This window comes from Anomaloglossus baeobatrachus, chromosome 1 (genome assembly GCF_048569485.1).
Source record: "Anomaloglossus baeobatrachus isolate aAnoBae1 chromosome 1, aAnoBae1.hap1, whole genome shotgun sequence".
Taxonomy (NCBI): Eukaryota; Metazoa; Chordata; class Amphibia; order Anura; family Aromobatidae; genus Anomaloglossus; species Anomaloglossus baeobatrachus.
This window is the reverse complement of record NC_134353.1, coordinates 482,830,214-482,847,202: the sequence shown is the minus strand read 5'-3', so window position 1 is coordinate 482,847,202 and position 16,989 is coordinate 482,830,214. Positions and strand designations below refer to the sequence as shown.

The 16,989-nt window shown below is 43.2% G+C and overlaps 1 protein-coding gene across 3 annotated transcripts in view; it reads left to right on the top strand.

Annotated features, from left to right (window-relative positions):
- HOMER3 (homer scaffold protein 3) overlaps window positions 1-16,989 on the top strand; it is a 229,917-nt gene that overhangs the window by 88,397 nt on the left and 124,531 nt on the right. For 2 of the 3 annotated variants that reach the window (XM_075315132.1, XM_075315140.1), the window contains exon 2: window positions 2,056-2,237. The exons of the other annotated variant lie outside the window; for it this stretch is intronic. In XM_075315132.1, the coding sequence (XP_075171247.1) occupies window positions 2,218-2,237 (20 nt within the window). In that variant the 5' untranslated portion in view covers window positions 2,056-2,217. The remainder of the gene's footprint in view (window positions 1-2,055; window positions 2,238-16,989) is intronic. 3 annotated transcript variants of the gene reach the window in all.

Genomic DNA, 16,989 nt, shown 5'->3' with positions numbered 1-16,989 from the left:
GTGTGTGCAGCAGGATGAACAAAAATAGCAATTCTCATTTTGTTATTATAGTTTTTTTTTTACAACATTAGTCATATATATATTTTATTTTTTTGTGTCATGTGCTTTCTTCTATACCAATTCAATCTTATTGTAAAAATATAACATCAACGTTTTGTTCTTTTTTTTACACGTAAAAACACAAGGGACCGAAACATGATCCTTTGATCATTTCATAATATATTGCACAATATACTACTTAGATAGTGTAATGTATTCTGATAGTGTAGTGTATACTACTGACAAGCAGCCTATTAGACTTTGTCTTTGTTTTTATTGCATAAAAGTAGTAAAAATGTATGTACATGTATAAATATATATATATATTTATATAAATTTGTCACACACATTTGTCACACTGACCTATAGAGTAAGTTAATTTATCACTTTTCTACATTGTGAATTACATAAAAACAAGAAAAAACAGCAGCAGAATTCCTTTTTTTTCATGACATCACAGAAATAGCTATACATTGTATCAATGAGTCAGTGTGTTCCCTAATATCTTATACCCTTCAGTGTAATAAAGGAGATCTGATAGATCCAATATAAAGGGTTGTGCTAGGAAGAATATGTATTGCTTGTTCACAGGATAAGTGATAAATATTTGATTTCTGGGTATCCAATATCTTCAAATGTCTTAGGACCACAGTGAGGAGGAGTTTGAATTGATCGGGCTATGCATGTGTGGTGCCACTTCAGTCAATAATTAAGGCACTGACACAAACAGTTAAGTATAACTGTCATTTTATCACCTGCCCAACGACAATGAATGGAGTGGCAGGGCACAATCACGACTACTGTGACATCTAAACTGCTCCTTAATTCTGTTGAGCAGAGAGGAGGATTGGGGGCTCAGGACCCCTGTTCTAAATCTGTCTATGGGAGTACTAGCAATCCGTTAATTATCGCGTGCATTGTAGATAAATTTCCTCTATGGTACCATTTTTTTCGGACTGTATTGTTAGAACGTAGAACAGAGAGGCATAAAAGAAAAACTGTTACATAATCCATGGAACAGCAGCAATTGGAGTCACTCGGTTTAAATGTGAAATCCAGTGAAAGGTCCTTTTTAATTAAGCAAACTGATATCCTCTTAATATATTGCAGTCATCAAATTATATAGCACTATGTACTTACAATTGCTCATTTTGCCCCTCTACCTGTTAATTATTCTCCTTTCTCTTTTCTCTGCTTTATGTAAAAATAAGAAGTCTCTTTTCCCTGCATGAGTCCTCCCTATCTTCAACTTCTGAACCAGCTGCTCCCTCCTCCACCCTGCCAGGGTCTTTGCAGTGATGAATGATGCAGGGAAAAGAGACTTCCTATTTCTACATAGAGCTTAGAAGAATTCAGCTTTTCAGTTTTTATTAATAATGTGATGTCATAGACCTAATGGAAAAGAGAAGAATTAACTGGGTAGAAAGGCAAAATGTGCAAATGTAAGTACACAGTGCTATATAATATGATGATTGCAATATATTAAGAGGATAAAAACTTTGATTGGCGTTCTTCTTTAAGTTGTACAATTGAAAAAAATGAAAAAAAAAATCATTTGATTTGAAGGTTCCTTTGACGGTATTGCTATTTTTTTTTTTACTAACACCTAGTTGAATTTATAGTTTGCATATTGGTTTTGTATACCTTTTGGACTTTGAAAATATTATTCCAGTGCTTGTATGGAGAAATTTGTGCTCCCTGCCATATTTACACAGCAGACAAATCTGTCTTTGGCAACTGCAGTTTGAGATGTTTGTATTTGTGATCGTGGCTTTTAGGTTACACTGTGCTACTAAGTAGCATAGGCAGCAGTAACCACTGAATGATGTATTATGCTTGATTCTGATGTCTAGATAACCAGTGTATACTTTTGTTGATTTTTTTTACATAATTACCTCATCAAAACGCATGTATATTGCTATGACTAGACTATTTAAAGCGCAATGTGATGTCTAGGGGCCAGGGCTTCTAGCTTACTTAGCATAGACAAATGACATGTGTTTCCTATTTCTTCAGGAAATGAATAATTTGGGCCCTGAGAAGGCCAGACATTGCCATTGTGGAGCCTAAGGAAAGAACTATTGTAACATATGCTGTGTTCTCATCTATCAAGGAAATCGTGACTTCTTTCTTATTTTCTTTTTTTGTCGTTATACTTCCACAATCTATACTTCACAAATGTCTTCTACTACTAACAGGTATGGCTTTGTGTTTGCTCCTAAAACCCTATATCTATAAAGCAGTATTGCTCCCTACCCATTTCTTTCTACTAATTTCATTACTGTAAAAAATTGACTTTATATTTACACTGATATATCCTACAGCAATGTACAAAAGGTATGATTAAATAATGCTGCTGTGCAACTTGTACAGCTCAATGGGGGTCAAACTGACCAAGAGGCGCATCGCCACATTAACCCCTTCAATCCCTGGTGATTTTCCGTTTTTCTTTTCTCCTCGCTTTCTTCTAAGAGCCATATGTTTTTCATTTTTCCACCGACATAGCTACCGTGTTTCCCCGAAAGTAAGGCCCTGTCTTACATTAATTTTACCCCCAAAAGTCCCACCCTGCCTTACTTTCGGGGGAGGCCTTACATTGGAAAAAATAATAATCCGGCATCCACCCCATCCTCCCCCCTGCAGCCTCCCCATTGTTTCATAATCCGGCATCCACCCCATCCTCCCCCCTGCAGCCTCCCCATTGTTTCATAATCCGGCATCCACCCCATCCTCCCCCCTGCAGCCTCCCCATACAGTGGTTCTGCCCCCCACTCTGCCACCACACACACTGACACATACGGTACCGGTACAGCCCCACACGGCACCCACACACATATCGTACCGGTACCGTACACACACACACACACACACTGACACATACAGCCCCATACGGCACCCATACACATACCGTACACATACCGTACACACACACACACACACACACACACACAGAGAGAGTTTCGGAACTTACCGTTACTTTCCTTCGATCTCCTCTGCGGTGCCGGGCTGACGTATCTGATGCCGGGGACGCTGGACCAATCGGAGCGAGCGCCTGCAGGCGGTGACGTCGCGGCTGATTCGGCCAATCAGCTGCGAGCCGGCTGACTGGCCAATCACAGCTCGAGCTGATGGCCAGCAGGGAGCCTGTGACTTACAGGCTGATCGGCCAATCAGCTGCGAGCAGGAAGAGCGGTGACCCGGGACGCGCCGCAGGCCAGTGAGATATGCGGCCTTACATTACATTACGCCGCGACCACCACCCATAGGCGGCCTTACATTCCCGGGCCCCCCGCTACCCTGCCTTACAATCGGGGGGTGCCCTACATTGGCGGACCCCCCGAAACCCCCACCCTGCCTTACTTTCGGGGGGGTCCTACTTTCGGGGAAACACGGTATATAAGAGCGTTTTTTTTTGCGGGACAAGTTTTAGTTTTGAATGGAACTGTTCATTTTACCATTGGATTTTGTGTAAAACGAAAAAAAGTGAGTTGGAATTGCACAAATACACAATATTACAATTGTTTTTTGGGGGTTTTGTTTTTATAGTATTCATTGTTTGGTAACAACAACTTGTGAACATGATTCTCCAGATTATTACGGTTACAGCAATACCAAGTTTGGTTACTTGGTTTTGCTTGTGTAGACATTTTCCAAGACATGTAACATTTTCATTTTTTGGGCAATGGAGCTGTGTGAGTGCTTGTTTTTGCAGTTCGGGCTGATGTATTGGCATTCAAAGTTTTCTCATTATGCCGTTTACTGATTGGGTTAATTAATTTTATATTTTGATAGATTGGACTTTCAGAGACACTGTGATACCAAATATGTGTATTTAAAAAGATATATATAATAAGAATAATCTTTATTTCTATTGCGCCAACATATTCCACAGCGCTATACAATTCAGAGGTTCATATACAAGCAAGTAACCATTATAGAAAATAAAATAATTAGAGCAAAAAAGTCAACCCTGTTCGTGAGAGCTTACATCTACAATGAGGTGGGGTAAGGGTACAAGGTACAAGTGCTCATTTACAGTGACAATCCAGCCATCTCAGAGAAATGGGGGATAGATAAAGGCACCCTGAACCAGTCAGCCAATCATTGAGATGCTTTTGGGTGCGGTGGAGTTTGATGGAGAGTTATGTTGTGAGAAGTTGTGGAGGGACTCTATGTGAATTGAATTCGACTAGGGAGTGTGATAGGCCACCCTAAAAAGATGTGTTGTTAGGGAGTGTCTGAAGCTGAGTAAGTTGTGGTTTGTCCTGGTTTCTTGAGGTAGAGCATTCCAAAGGAATTGTACAGCTCGGGCAAAGTCTTGGATCCGGGATTGGGAGGTTCAGATTAGTGTGGATGTTAGTCAAACATCGTTTGCAGAGCGTAGAGAACGGGTAGGGTGATAGACAGAGAAGAGGGTGGAGATGTAGGGGGGTGCCGCACTGTGGAGAGCTTTGTGGGTGAGAACAAGCAATTTGAATTGGATCCTGTGATATATGGGCAGCCAGTGCAATGACTGGCACAGAGCAGAAGCATCCGAGTAATGGTTTGCCAGATAGGTGACCCTGGCTGCAGCATTGAGGATGAATTGTACAAGAGAGAGTCTAGTTAGTGGGAGAACAATTAATAGAGAATTGCAGTAGTCAAGGCGGGAGTGGATCAGGGCCACAGTCAGGGTTGTTATACACAGTATATCACAAAAGCGAGCACACACCTCACATTTTTGTAAATATATTATATCTTTTCAGAGGGTGTGCACGATTATATCAAATTAACAACATCTGCTTTCCATTCACACCTAAGACCTTGTGAAACTAATGAGTCACATGACACTTGGTAGGGAAAATTGCTAATTTGGCCATTTTCACTTAGGGGTGTGCTCACTTTTGTGGTATTATGTAAACCTGCAATACACTTTTTTGATATACCTAAACCTGTAATTGTCTGATCACATGTACTGAGTAGTTTAATATCACAGTATTACATTATATAGTAAAAATCAGTTTCCTATGAACGCCAACCAAAGACTGGTTTTCACAGGAGCACCAACACGATAAACATGAGGCCCTTCAGCAGCATCATTCACTGGGCAACAATTTTTTTTTTCATTTTCTGTTGCATGAGGTTTTAGAACTTTTTTCTATATATTTCTGCATCGCTGATTCCAAATCTGAAATCCGTTTTTTGGTGCATGCTCTAGGTTTTTTTTGGCAATTTTAATGTACATTTGTTACAGTTTATGCCATGCATTGGTTTTTAAATTGGAGTTAAAGGATTGAACATAACCACAAGGCAATTAAAGAGGACCTGTCGAACTTAAGAATTACAGCAGTGACTGTTATTTCTGTCTGATCCATACAAAGGGCATCGGCAAGAAACAACGGCATATGAGGGCATATCCTAATATTCCTTCAGCAATACGACCTATCCCACACTCTGAGACACTCCCGGTTCCAGTTTTCAATGGTTTTATTTCTTGTAAGGATGAAGAAAATGAACATGGTGATCAAATGTATTTTGATAAGAAGTATGAAAAAACGAATGTAGAATCTGAAGGGTCTTCTTCTGATGCCAAGCAGTCATTAACCCCTCAGCAGTTTACCCAACGCGAATTGAATGATTTAGTAAGAGATTTGGTCCTATAAAACAAAGTAGCTGAGTTATTAGCCTCCAGGCTTCAAGAAAAGAATGTACTTCACCGGTCAACTAACGTATCCCATTTCAGGAAGCGTGCACAAGTTTTTCTGGACTTTTTTTACGAAGACAAACACTGTTTTCTGTCATGATATCAGTAGTCTTCTCAGTCAGCTAGGTGTTACCACTTACAGTCCAAGCTAGAAAAATTGACGACATTTCCTAATCTCATAGTCTGAACTGGTGCATACTGAACATGACATACACTATCCAAAATAGCAGTTGCACTCAAGTAAAGGGAAGGAGAAAAAACAAGAATGTAAATGTTGAACATTGGAATATGAATATGCATTACTGCTAAGAAAACTTTTTGAAATATAAGAGTTACTTAGCAAATAAAGGTGTCCAAATTTATTTGTGTCCAGACACCACGTCAAGGTATAACTCTCATCTGGGTCCTACTCTAATTTCTAAGCCTCTCTTGTCCAAAGTGACCTTTTTATATGGGCTAGAATAGTACCTGCAAAAGGAAAATTAAAACACCTGAAATACCTGGGAGGAGTGCGCAGACAAAGGACATGACTCCATAATACAAAATACAAGAACTGCCAGCACCTCCTAATCTCATAGTCTGAACTGGTGCATATTGGACATGACATACAATATCTAAAATAGCAATTGCACTCAAATAAAGGGAAGAAAAAAAAGGTTTTTTTCAAATTTTTTCAAAAAGTTTTCTTGGCAGTAATGCATTTTCATATTCCAAAGTTCACCATTTACATTCTTGTTTTTTTCTCCTTCCCTTTACTTGACATTCTACTTCATTATGTTAAACTAAATGTTGTAATTAATACAATAAGATGAAAACCTAAAATCTTGAATTGAAAAAAAACCTGTAGTTTACAGAGAAAAACTAATCTCAGATTTGAGATCAGAACACTCGAATTACGTAAAAGCATTTGTTTTTGTGTATGCAACAAAAATTTTGTTCCCCAGTGATCTGTCATGGCAACCCATCATACCCCACCATAGCAGTCTGCATGTTTGAAATGCATCTGTCAGAAATTGATAGTGTCATTTGAAGAGAACCTGCCCACTGCTCTGGATTGACTCTGCCCACATGCACACTCAGGCAAAGACTTGTCAGTCCATGGCAGCGGGCAGCGAAACCGCCTGTGCAACTAGTTAACAGCGCAACTTGATCCCTGGGGGCTTTTAAACTATGGGTTTTTTTAAACTGAAACATTACAGTCAATTTTGCAACAATTTTGAACAAAAAGTGGCAAAATGATCCGTGTTTTGGCCTCAGTTGCCACCCCCAGAAAACAAAACCACTTTGCGGCCGTAAAATATAGACGTGTCCTAAGGAAAGATATTTTTAATTTATGGAGAGCATGGGTATGATCAATACGCTTGGAAGCAACAGGGGGGCACTAAGTTGAGCTATTGGAGCCCATATATTATTCTGCATAGAGACTCTATGTGTCCTTTTCTTTAACCCCTTAACGACCGCGGGCAGTAATATTACATCCTAGCGGTCATAATGTTACTGCCCGCAGTCTGCCGTTGGAAGCATGCCGCGATCGGCGCACATCTCAGCTGATTTTCACAGCTGAGATGTATGCCTGCTAGGCACGAGCATAATCGTTATCTGCCTGTGCCGTTTAACCCTTTAAATGGCACTGTCAATATGTGACAGCGCCATTATAACGGCATCGGCGGTAAACGTTTACTTACCGCCGGATACCGGAAGTCATGTGACGTGATCACGTGACTTTCGGTGGTTGTCATAGTAGCACAGGGTCATATGATGACTCCTGTACTAGACATGAACTACTTTCAGTTACACTCGGCCCGCAGCCGAGTGAAGCAGAAAGTGAGCGTATCTGCTGTTTACAGCTGTATAGCTGTGATCAGCACATAGTGCAGAGCGATCGGATTGCTGATCGCTATAGCCCCCTAGGGGGACTATTAAAATAAAAAAAAGTTTTAAAAAATTAAAAAAAAAAAACCTAAAAGTTCAAATCACTCCCTTTCACCCCATTGAAAGGCTTAAAAAAAATAAAAAATATACACACATTTGGTATCGCTGCATTCAGAAACGCCCGATCTATCAAAATATAAAATTAATTAATCTGATCAGTAAACGGCGTAGAGGGAAAAAATTCCAAACACCAAAAGGAAATTTTTTTGTCACCACAACTTTTGCGCAAAATGCAATATCAGGTGATCAAAACGTAGCATCTGCGCAAAAATGGTACAGTTAAAAACATCAGCTCGAGACGCAAAAAATAAGCCTGCACTGAGCCACATATCCCAAAGAATGAGAATGCTACGGGTCACGGAATATGGCGTAAAACGTGCGCCACTTTTTTCGGACAAACTTCCGATTTTTTTTAACCCCTTATATAAAAGTAAACCTATACATGTTTGGTGTCTACAAACTCTCACTCACCTGAGGCATCACACCGACACATCACTTGTACCATATAGTGAACACAGTGAATAAAATATCTCAAAAACAATAGTGCTATTGCACATTTTTTGCAATTTTTCTGCATTTGGAATTTTTATGCCGTTTTCCAGTACACTGTATGGTAAAACTTATGGCTTCATTTAAAAGTACAGCTTGTTCAGCAAAAGTGAGCCCTCACATGACCATATTGACTGAAAAATAAAAAAGTTACGTCTCTCAGAAGAAGAATGGCGAAAAACAAAAATGGAAAGCGAAAAATCGGCCGGTCGTTAAAGGGTTAAATTTCATAGTTATTTGGATTTATATATATATATATATATATATATATATATATATATATAGGCTGGGATCATTGTATTATTCAGAAGTACTGTATAAAAATCTTCTGGTGTTGCCTTCTCCTGACTGTCCGCTGTTGATAGATCAAATTGTGGCCACGGATGCCACCAGGGAGGCTGACTCATAAATATTAAATGCATGCAGTTAACATTTACTTGTTTTCTTCTTCATTATTTCTAGTGAAAATCCATGTATTATGCAGTGGTCATCACATAAAGAGTCACATTGTAGTTTTAGTAAAACTTAAAGGACCACTGTACTTTCAGGTGACTTTTCAGAATAAGTAGTCCTGTATGTGTACATGAGGAATAACGCTATCTCTGGCCATTGACTTGTATCCTGCATACCAGCCTTCCCCTCTGCTGGTTCTATCTCATAAAGAGGTAGTATCAATCTTCTGGCATCATGAGAGCACCAGCCCTCTGCCCCCCCCCCCCTCTCCAACTTCCAGCTTCCCAGTCAGCTGTGCACTCCTTATAGGGAAGGTGTCACTTTTTTTAATATTTTTATTAATAATAGTGATTATGAAATCAAGTATTTTTAATACAAAATTAAATTCACTGTTTATTTAGTTTTCATTTAATTCTACTTTTACTAAAGCATTGGGAGCTGCCATCTTGGATTTGCTGTGAGTAACGATAGTTGCTCACCTCCTTTATGGCAGCCCCCTGTGCATAGAAGACCGTTGTCGGCTCCAAGACCTATACTTAACACAGAAACAGCGCCTGCTGTCATCTGGACAAGCCCCCTAGGCTGTCCAGTTCACAGTAGAGGGAGGAGATCAGCGCCATCTTTGTGGAGCTCACAGCATATGCTGTGTGCTCCACTGTCCCCCTGTCACCCGCCGGGATGGATGGGGTGAGTACCAGTGCCGGGCAGCGGTGATAGCACCGTAACTGATCCTGCCGCGCTGCTCCCCACTCTGCCGCTCACCCCCCCACTCTGCCGCTTACCCCTCTCCCCCTCTGCTGCTCACCCCCCTCCCATTCTGCCGCTCACACGCCCTCCGCTCACTCACTCCCCTCTCCCCCGCCGCTCACGCTCTCTCTCCGTGTGTGCTCACCTCAGGCCTCCGCTCCTCGCTGCTATATTCTGTGATCGCTGACAGGACAGGCTGCCGGGGGCGCATGTCTGAGGTGAGTGCATGCGGCTGTGAGCGTGGCGTGACATCTGCAGCCTGAGCTGCTGAGCTGCACTGCACTACAGATCACCCCTTCTCACCACATGTCACCTCGGACCTCCGATCCTGGCCGGCAGCACAGTATGTGAGGGCGCGGGATACATTATACATTGGGATACAGTCAGTGGGGCATTGGGAAACAGTCAGTGGGGCATTGGGAAACAGTCAGTGGGGCATTGAGATACAGTCAGTGGGGCACTGGGAAACAGTCAGTGGGGCATTGAGAAACAGTGGGTCATTAGGAAATAGTTAGTGGGTCATTGAGAAACAGTGGGTCATTGGTAAACAGTGGGCATTGGGATACAGTCAGTGGGGCATTGGGAAACAGTGAAGCACTATGCAGCTGGCCTTAGTGACACTTTAGACATATTAGGATTACTTTGCGCTAACCATCAAAATGGCTCCACACTGTGATCCTAAATTTCATTCTCCCTTATCCTTTTGGAAAAACCCAGATTGGGAGGGTGAGGTGACATCACACACAGGAGAGCAGATTCTGCCCACTTTTACTGCAGTTGTAATGTGAGCTAGTTCTACAGTAGTCCTACAGTAGGATTTCAGCAGCTGCTCCCCCTAGTGTTTAAGAGTGGAAAATATCAATCTTTTATTTTTTTTTATATTTTTCTCAATTAAAAACAAACAATATTATTTAAACATAACATTAAAACATTAATATTTTATATTTTTTCAGTTATTGAAAGAAATATTTTTTTTGACGACACCTTCCCTTTAAGATTGACACTTCTGACCAGCCGACTCTGTGCTTTAGGCCTCCGACACACTTGCGCATAAAAAACGTACATGTCTCACGTTCCGTTTTTCAGGTCCGTGTTCCGTTTTTTATGGGCGTTTCTCCGGTACGTGTGACATCCGTGTGATGTCGTATGCTTGCCGTGTGTGCATGTGGAATGTCCGTGTATGCGTACGTGTAATGTCCGTGTGGTGTCCGTTTGTGTTGATCTGTGTGTGTTGTAAAATGTGGTTGCTACATACCCGCTGACAGCCGACACAGACAGAGACGAGCAATGAGAATGAACTTGGGTGAACCTCACCCGACTTCATTGTCATACCACAGCTTTGTCTGTGTGTGGCGTCCTGATTAGTGGTCACCCGTGAAGCACTCACCGGTGACCGCTAATCCCCTGAGTAACTGAAGTTAGTGACGACATTAGCGCTGCCGTCACTCAGGTTACCCGCGGCCAGCTGGAGTCACCCACCCAACACCGCTACTCACCTGTGACTTCTTCGCTGATTGTGCAGCTCACTTCAGTCACTTGGGCGACTCGCTGTCACAGTTGGAGGATCTAGTGGTGGCCGCGAATAACCTGACTGACGTCATCGGTAATTGCGTGGGTCACTTCAGTTGCTGCTTGGAGGTGATAGAGAGCGGTCATTGTGTGTGGCCGCTCCTGTCACCTTCATGTAGCAGAGCTGAGAGCGTCGTGGGACATCCATGGATTACGGCGGACCTGGATGGGTTTTTTGGTTTTATTAAATTGGTGAACGAGGGTGTTTGTTTGTTTTCATTATTCTAAATAAAGGATTTTTTAAATGTTTGTGTTTATTTTCTTTTAATAACAGGTTAATCATGGAAGTTATCTTGGGGAGACGGCTGCCATGATTAACCTTGGATTTAGTGGCAGCTATGGGCTGCTGCCATTAACTCCTTATTACCCCAATTGCCACCGCACCAGGTCAATTCGGGAAGAGTCGAGTAGAGTCCCGGGACTGTCGCATCTAATGGATGCTGCTTTTCCGGGCGGCTGCTGGCTGATATTGTTAGGGTGGTGGGCTCCCCATAACGTGGGGCTCACCATCCTGAGAATACCAGCCTTCAGCCGTGTGACATTACCATGGCTGGTATCAAAATTGGGGGGGACCGCACACCGTTTTTTTTAATTATTTATTTATTTTACTGCACAATATAGACCCGCCCACCGGCGGCTGTGATTGGTTGCAGTAAGACAGCTGTCACTCAGCATGGGGGAGTGTCTGACTGCAACCAATCATAGGTGCCTGTGGGTGGAGCAAGCATGGAATAGTAGATTGAATAATGAGCGGCCGGAATTTTCAAAATAGTTAAAGCCGCCGTAGCTTTTGCACAGCTGTTCATCGCCACACTGGTGATCAGGGATCCGTAAGTATGAGACAGGGGGAGATACAAACCGACCAACAAAGGGATATTGACTGACAACCACAGAAAAAATAGATTGACCAACATCGCTCACTAAAAAACGCACACGGACGGTAAGTGTAGCACACGGATATGCTACGTGTGCCATCCGTACAGGAACGGACCCATTGACTTTAGCGGGTCCGTGCCTGCGTGATGCCGGCGAAAAACGGACATGTCGAGCGTGTTGGAAAACACACGTACAAACGACACGGACACACGTTCCGTGTGGTTTTACGTGTATGTGCCTGCTACCATAGGGTAGCATTGGTGTACGTGTCTCCGTGCCGCCGGTTCGTGCAAAAGCGTACCAAACATGTACTGGCGGCACGGATGTGTGTCGGAGGCCTTAGAGGGTGCTTCAGTGCAGGGCTTACAGACTCTAAAACATAGACCATGTACTACATGTCATAGAATATGTTGGTGCTACACAAGTAATGAAATAATAAGTAACTGATAATAGACTCAGAAACTATCCGTCTCTGATAGACTGCGAAGGTGGCTAGTACTAAGAAATACGATAGACTAAAACAATTGTCTGTTGTTAACGACAGAGACGATTTTTTACTAAGAGATAAATTGCAAATTTGCTTGATTTTAGAAGCACCTTACAAATTTACCAATATAATTAACGAGACAACTTTAATTTCCAGTTGACTCTGAACAGGTAGGAGGAGACTAGCTGCTATCATTTCTCACAAAACATTACAGCATGTAGAGAGGGATTTCTGCTGTTAGTTAATTAGTTAGCAGAGGTAGGAAGGAAGAATTGGTTAGTGCAAGGATTTCAAACTCGGCTGGGTGTATGGGCCGCAGATAGAAAAAAAATAATTTGGGGGGCTGCATTGATTGCATTACAAAGTGACATTTTTATTGGTACCATACTTTTTTCCTACATCTTTGGATCACTGTTTTTGAACATTTTTTGCTTGTTTATTATAACAAACGTGCACTTTTTTTGTTTAAATATATATATTTTTTTAAAAATAAAAAGTCATGCTTTAATTTTTTGTTTACATTTTATTCCTTTCTTGTAAGTAATATAGTTTATTAGCACCAAATAGTAATTTGGCCAACATCTTTTAGTAATGTCCCCCATTCTGTTCCCCTTCTTGAAGTAATGTTCCCATCCTGGTCCCATTTCTGTAGTAATGTGCCCATCCTTGTCCCCATCCTGTAGTAGTGTGCCCATCCGTGTCCCTTTCCTGCAGTAATGTGCCTATCCTGTAGTAATATGCCCCATCTTTGTCCCGATCCTGCAGTAATACGCCCATCCTGTAGAAATGTGCCCATCCTTGTCCCCTTTTACAAATGTGCTCCATCTTTGTCCCTATCCTGTAGTAATGTGTCTATCCTGTAATAACATGCCCATCCTGTAGTAATGTGCTCCATCCTTGCCCCCAATCCTACAGTAATGGGCCCATCTTTGTCCCCTTTTACAAATGTGCCCCATCCTTGTCCCCATTCTGTAATAATGTGCCCATCCTGTAGTAATGTGCCTCAGCCTTGTACTCTTTAACCAATGTGCCCCATTCTGTGCCCATTGTGTAGTAACGTGCCCCAAGCTTGTACCCTTTAACTAATTTGCCCAATCCTTGTCCCCATCCTGTAGTAATGTGCCCATCCTGTAGTAATGTGCCCCATCCTGTAGTAATGTGCCCAACCTTGTCCCCATTTACTAATGTGCCTCACCTTTGTCCCCATCTTGTAGTAATGTGCCCATCCATGTCCCCTTTTAATAATGTGCCCATGTAGTTCCTCTTATATATATAATATCCCCTCCACTGATCCTCTTCTTGTAGCAATGTCCCCTCTACTGGTCCTTTTCTATTGTCCCATCCTGATCCCCTATTGTGCCATTCTGCACACACACAAACACACACACACACACACACACACACACTCTCACACTAGCAATGTCCCATCCTAGTCCCCTAATGTGCCATTCTACATACAAACATTAGCAATGTCCCATCCAGGTCCCCTATTGTGCCATTCTACACACACACATACACACATTTTTCTCACCTGTACTCCCTCAGTGTCCTTTTCCCTGCTTCTTGCGGGCCGCAGTCATGAGCCCCCTTCACGATCATGGCCGCTGTCAGCGCTTTATCTAAAAGTCAGATGAATGTTTTGCTGCCGCCGCGCAATCAAGCTCTCTCTGCAGTATTCCAATGGCAGCCACCGGCCAATTAGAGGCAAGCAGGTGACATCATACGCATCAGCTGCTTGCCTCTGATTGGCCAGCGGCTGCCATTGGAATAGTGCAGACAGAGCTTGGCTCTGCACATCGCCGGAAAACGTTCATCTGAAATAAAGCAGTCAGCAGTGATGGCAGGGGCCCCTGCATCGGTCACAATCGTCAAGGGGTACATGTGCCTGCGAGCCGCAAGAACCAGCCTGAGGGACCACATGTTTGAGACCTCTGGGTTTGTGCTTTGTTCTGCGCTACCTGTCAAAGATGATGCTGTGCGTTATTCCACAAAACATGGTTTAATAATTCAACACTTTTTGAAGCTACATACAATAGTGCAGTATTAACAAGCTAATAAAGGACTGACATTTGAATTTGAGCGCAAAGAGAGCACATGACGTGTCGGGGGGATCCGAACAGGGGATTGGTGTAAGAATATGTTCTGATCCCAAAAAAGTTTGGATGAAAAAAAAATAAAAATGTATTACTTTCTCTGGATACATACAGTACAGACCAAAAGTTTGGACACATACCTTCTCATCTCTAGAACAACTGTTAAGAGGAGACTTTGTGCAGCAGGCCTTCATGGTAAAATAGCTGCTAGGAAACCACTGCTAAGGACAGGCAACAAGCAGAAGAGACTTGTTTGGGCTAAAGAACACAAGGAATGGACATTAAACCAGTGGAAATCTGTGCTTTTGTCTGATGAGTCCAAATTTGAGATCTTTGTATCCAACCACCGTGTCTTTGTAGAAAAGGTGAACGGATGGACTCTACATAGCTGGTTCCCACCGTGAAGCATGGAGGAGGAGGTGTAATGGTGTGGGGGTGATTTGCTGGTGACACTGTTGGGGATTTATTCAAAATTGAAGGCATACAGAACCAGCATGCCTACCACAGCATCTTTTAGCGGCGTGCTATTCCATCCGGTTTGCGTTTAGTTGGACCATAATTATTTTTCAACAGGACCATGACCCCAAACACACCTCCAGGCTGTGTAAGGGCTATTTGACTAAGAAGGAGAGTGATGGGGTGCTACGCCAGATGACCTAGTCTCCACAGTCACCAGACCTGAACCCAGTCGAGATGGTTTGGGGTGAACTGGACCGCAGAGTGAAGGCAAAAGGGCCAACAAGTGCTAAGCATCTCTGGGAATGCCTCCAAGACTGTTGGAAAACCATTTCCGGTGACTACCTCTTGAAGCTCATCAAGAGAATGCCAAGAGTGTGCAAAGTAGTAATGAAAACAAAAGGTGGCTACTTTGAAGAACCTAGAATATAAGACATATTTTCAGTTGTTTCACACTTTTTTAAGTATTTCATTCCACATGTTTTAATTCATAGTTTTGATGCCTTCAATGTGAATCTACAATTTTCAGAGTCCTGAAAATAAAGAAAACTCTTTGAATGAGAAGGTGTGTCTAAACTTTTGGTCTGTACTGTATGTGACGCCCTGGCAAAACCAGGTAGTCACACAGTGTAGGCCCCCACACAACACCGCTCCCACACGGGGTTAAAGCAGCCGAAAAAACCCTAGTCACCCCCTCAGGGAAGGACACCAGTGGGCGGGACCAGGCGAAAGGGAAACGCCCACCTAAGGGTCTGGAGAGCCCAGGGCAGGAAAAGAGCAGATGAGTTTTGAAGTTCAAGTTGAGAGGAGGAGGAGGAGAAGCTGGCAGGTGTCAGGGTCGAAGCCTTGACACATTGGCTAGGTGGCAGATGGTGGTCACTGCCAGCAGGATACGGGAAGACGGCTCGACAGATCCAAGGTGGACCGGGGCAGGCTACAACCCTACAGCGTCTGACGGGCACGGCTCCCAACCAGAGGACCGGCAGCGGACTCCTGTGTTACACACTGGGAAGTCTACACAAGAAAACACAAAGTGCAGAGGAAAGGTGCAGTGACCATCAGCCCGGGTGTGGGACCAGATACACCCGTCTGCGGCAGCCGGCCACCATCACCTTGGTTTACCAAAAGACTTGTGTGATTGATTCCACAGTGAGTAACTTTCCCGGCCTGACCGGGTGCGCCGGCCCCTGCCATTATCATCCCCTGGCAAAGGAACCTGTGGAAAAGAAAGCGCATAGGGTCTTACCCTGACAACCAGGGGGTAAAGAAGAGTAATCCTACTCACCAATCAGGGTTGTGACAGGCACAACTCCTGTAGCAGCATGTATGTGGATCACGGCAGCGGTACCCCAAGCGGCAGATAACAGAGAGAGGTAGTGGAACGGGGCTTTAAAAACCGCGCCAAAGATCCCAGATGTAATCTAGAATTAATGTATTTTTATTTTGGCATAGGTCTACGCGTTTCAGGAGGCTCAGCTCCCTTCCTCAGGACCAGCAAGCACAAGATACATCAAAGATTTGATGTATCTTGTGCTTGCTGGTCCTGAGGAAGGGAGCTGAGCCTCCTGAAACGCGTAGACCTATGCCAAAATAAAAATACATTAATTCAAGATTACATCTGGGATCTTTGGCGCGGTTTTTAAAGCCCCGTTCCACTACCTCTCTCTATTATCATCCCCTGCACAGAGACATTGGGCATCCATCCCTGTCCACGGATGGGTTAACATCCAGCTGCCAGTCCATCGCCCCTGGGAGCCCCACAACAGCAGCGGTGGTGCTTTATTTCACCACACACCGTGGGTGGCGTCACAGACAGTTTTCAACAACCACCCCCGTACAAATACATCCCCCCTTTTATTCGGAGTGTCCGCGCGACCCCCGGGTCCGGAGAACCCCTCGAGCTGCACCGTAGATCCGGACCTGAGCAGCACCGGCTGCTGACACGGCGGCGGCACACATATATTACAAAGTTTCTAATACTCGCTTGTACTATTGATTTTTTTTGCATACTTTGCTGAAAAACTAGTTGACATTTCAGTGAATTGGGTACATTTTTCTTCAACATGCTTGCAATATCTATTATCATGCAACCAGGGACTGCAAAG